Genomic DNA, 1,070 nt, shown 5'->3' on the forward strand with positions numbered 1-1,070 from the left:
AAATCGATTCTGAACTCAACTTGCCTTGGTGGAGGTAATCCAGGTAAATCTTCAGGAAAAACTTCAGGGTAATATCTTACGCTAGGAATGTCTTCAATATTTTGCCCTTCAGCTTTCGTATCCACAACGTTTACCAAAAATGCTGGATAACCCTTGCGTAACATCTTGCATGTCTTCATAATACTGGTAAGCTTAAGTTCTGAGTTACCTTGCTCTCCTTGAATAGTCAATGTTTCACCACTTGGGAGTGGTAAATGAATCAACTTTTCTGAGCAAACGATTTCGTCCTGATTCTTGGATAACGGTCCATTCCCACAACGACATCAAAACTTCCTAACTCGACAGGTAATAGATCGATACTAAACGTGTGGTTTGCTAAAAGGATACTACAGTTTCGCACGACTTCACTGGTTTCAATCGTCTTCCCATTAGCTAATTCTATAGAATATCTAGTATCTAACTTATTGGGCTCTATACAAAGGAAGGGTTCAAATTGTTTGGAAACGAAACTTAAATCGGCTCCGGTATCGAATAATACATAAGCGTAGTGTCTATTAATAAGAAACATGCCGGTAACTACTGAGGAGTCTTTCCTGGCTTTCTTCGCATTTATCTCGAAGGCTCTACCTTTCACGTTCTGATTTCTGAGCTTCAGACAGTCCTTTCGATAGTGCCCCATGTTTCCACACTCGAAGCATCCGGTATTCGGTTTTCCTGAACCAGACGGAGAGTCCTTACTGAAATAGTACTGAGTCTGGTGTCCAAACCGATTACACTTCTGAAATTTCCAACATTCCCCACTGTGACTCTTTCCACACCTGTTACAAGTGGATCCCTGTCCTGATCCTCTTGTGTTTGCTGCAAACATTCTTCTTGTTTCTTGGTTTCGTTTGAACTGTCCTCCTAAGTTATCATTCCACTTCCGTTTGCGTTCTCCGCTTTTCTGATTTTCGGTAGATATTTTTCATTCAGGTTCGGCAGTGGTCGCTTTCTTACCGGAGTCTTTCAGAGTTCCTATACGAACTGCATTATCAGTTAAAGATTTTGCCAACTCTCGGGCTGACTGGATA

General features: G+C 41.4%; 1 protein-coding gene across 1 annotated transcript; it reads right to left on the bottom strand.

Annotated features, from left to right (window-relative positions):
* Positions 1-259: 259 nt before the first annotated feature.
* Positions 260-868, bottom strand: LOC143585384 (uncharacterized). The gene has a single exon (XM_077067183.1). The coding sequence runs from the start codon at positions 866-868 to the stop codon at positions 260-262; it is 609 nt and encodes a 202-aa protein (XP_076923298.1).
* Positions 869-1,070: the final 202 nt, after the last annotated feature.

Source organism: Bidens hawaiensis, unplaced genomic scaffold (genome assembly GCF_021521415.1).
Source record: "Bidens hawaiensis isolate Kalapana, Puna unplaced genomic scaffold, B.hawaiensis_p1.1 tig00033831_1, whole genome shotgun sequence".
NCBI lineage: Eukaryota > Viridiplantae > Streptophyta > Magnoliopsida > Asterales > Asteraceae > Bidens > Bidens hawaiensis.

Bases quoted from the DNA above. Each gene is read 5' to 3' on its own strand.
- LOC143585384 (XM_077067183.1), bottom strand. From the start codon at position 868: ATGTTTGCAGCAAACACAAGAGGATCAGGACAGGGATCCACTTGTAAC.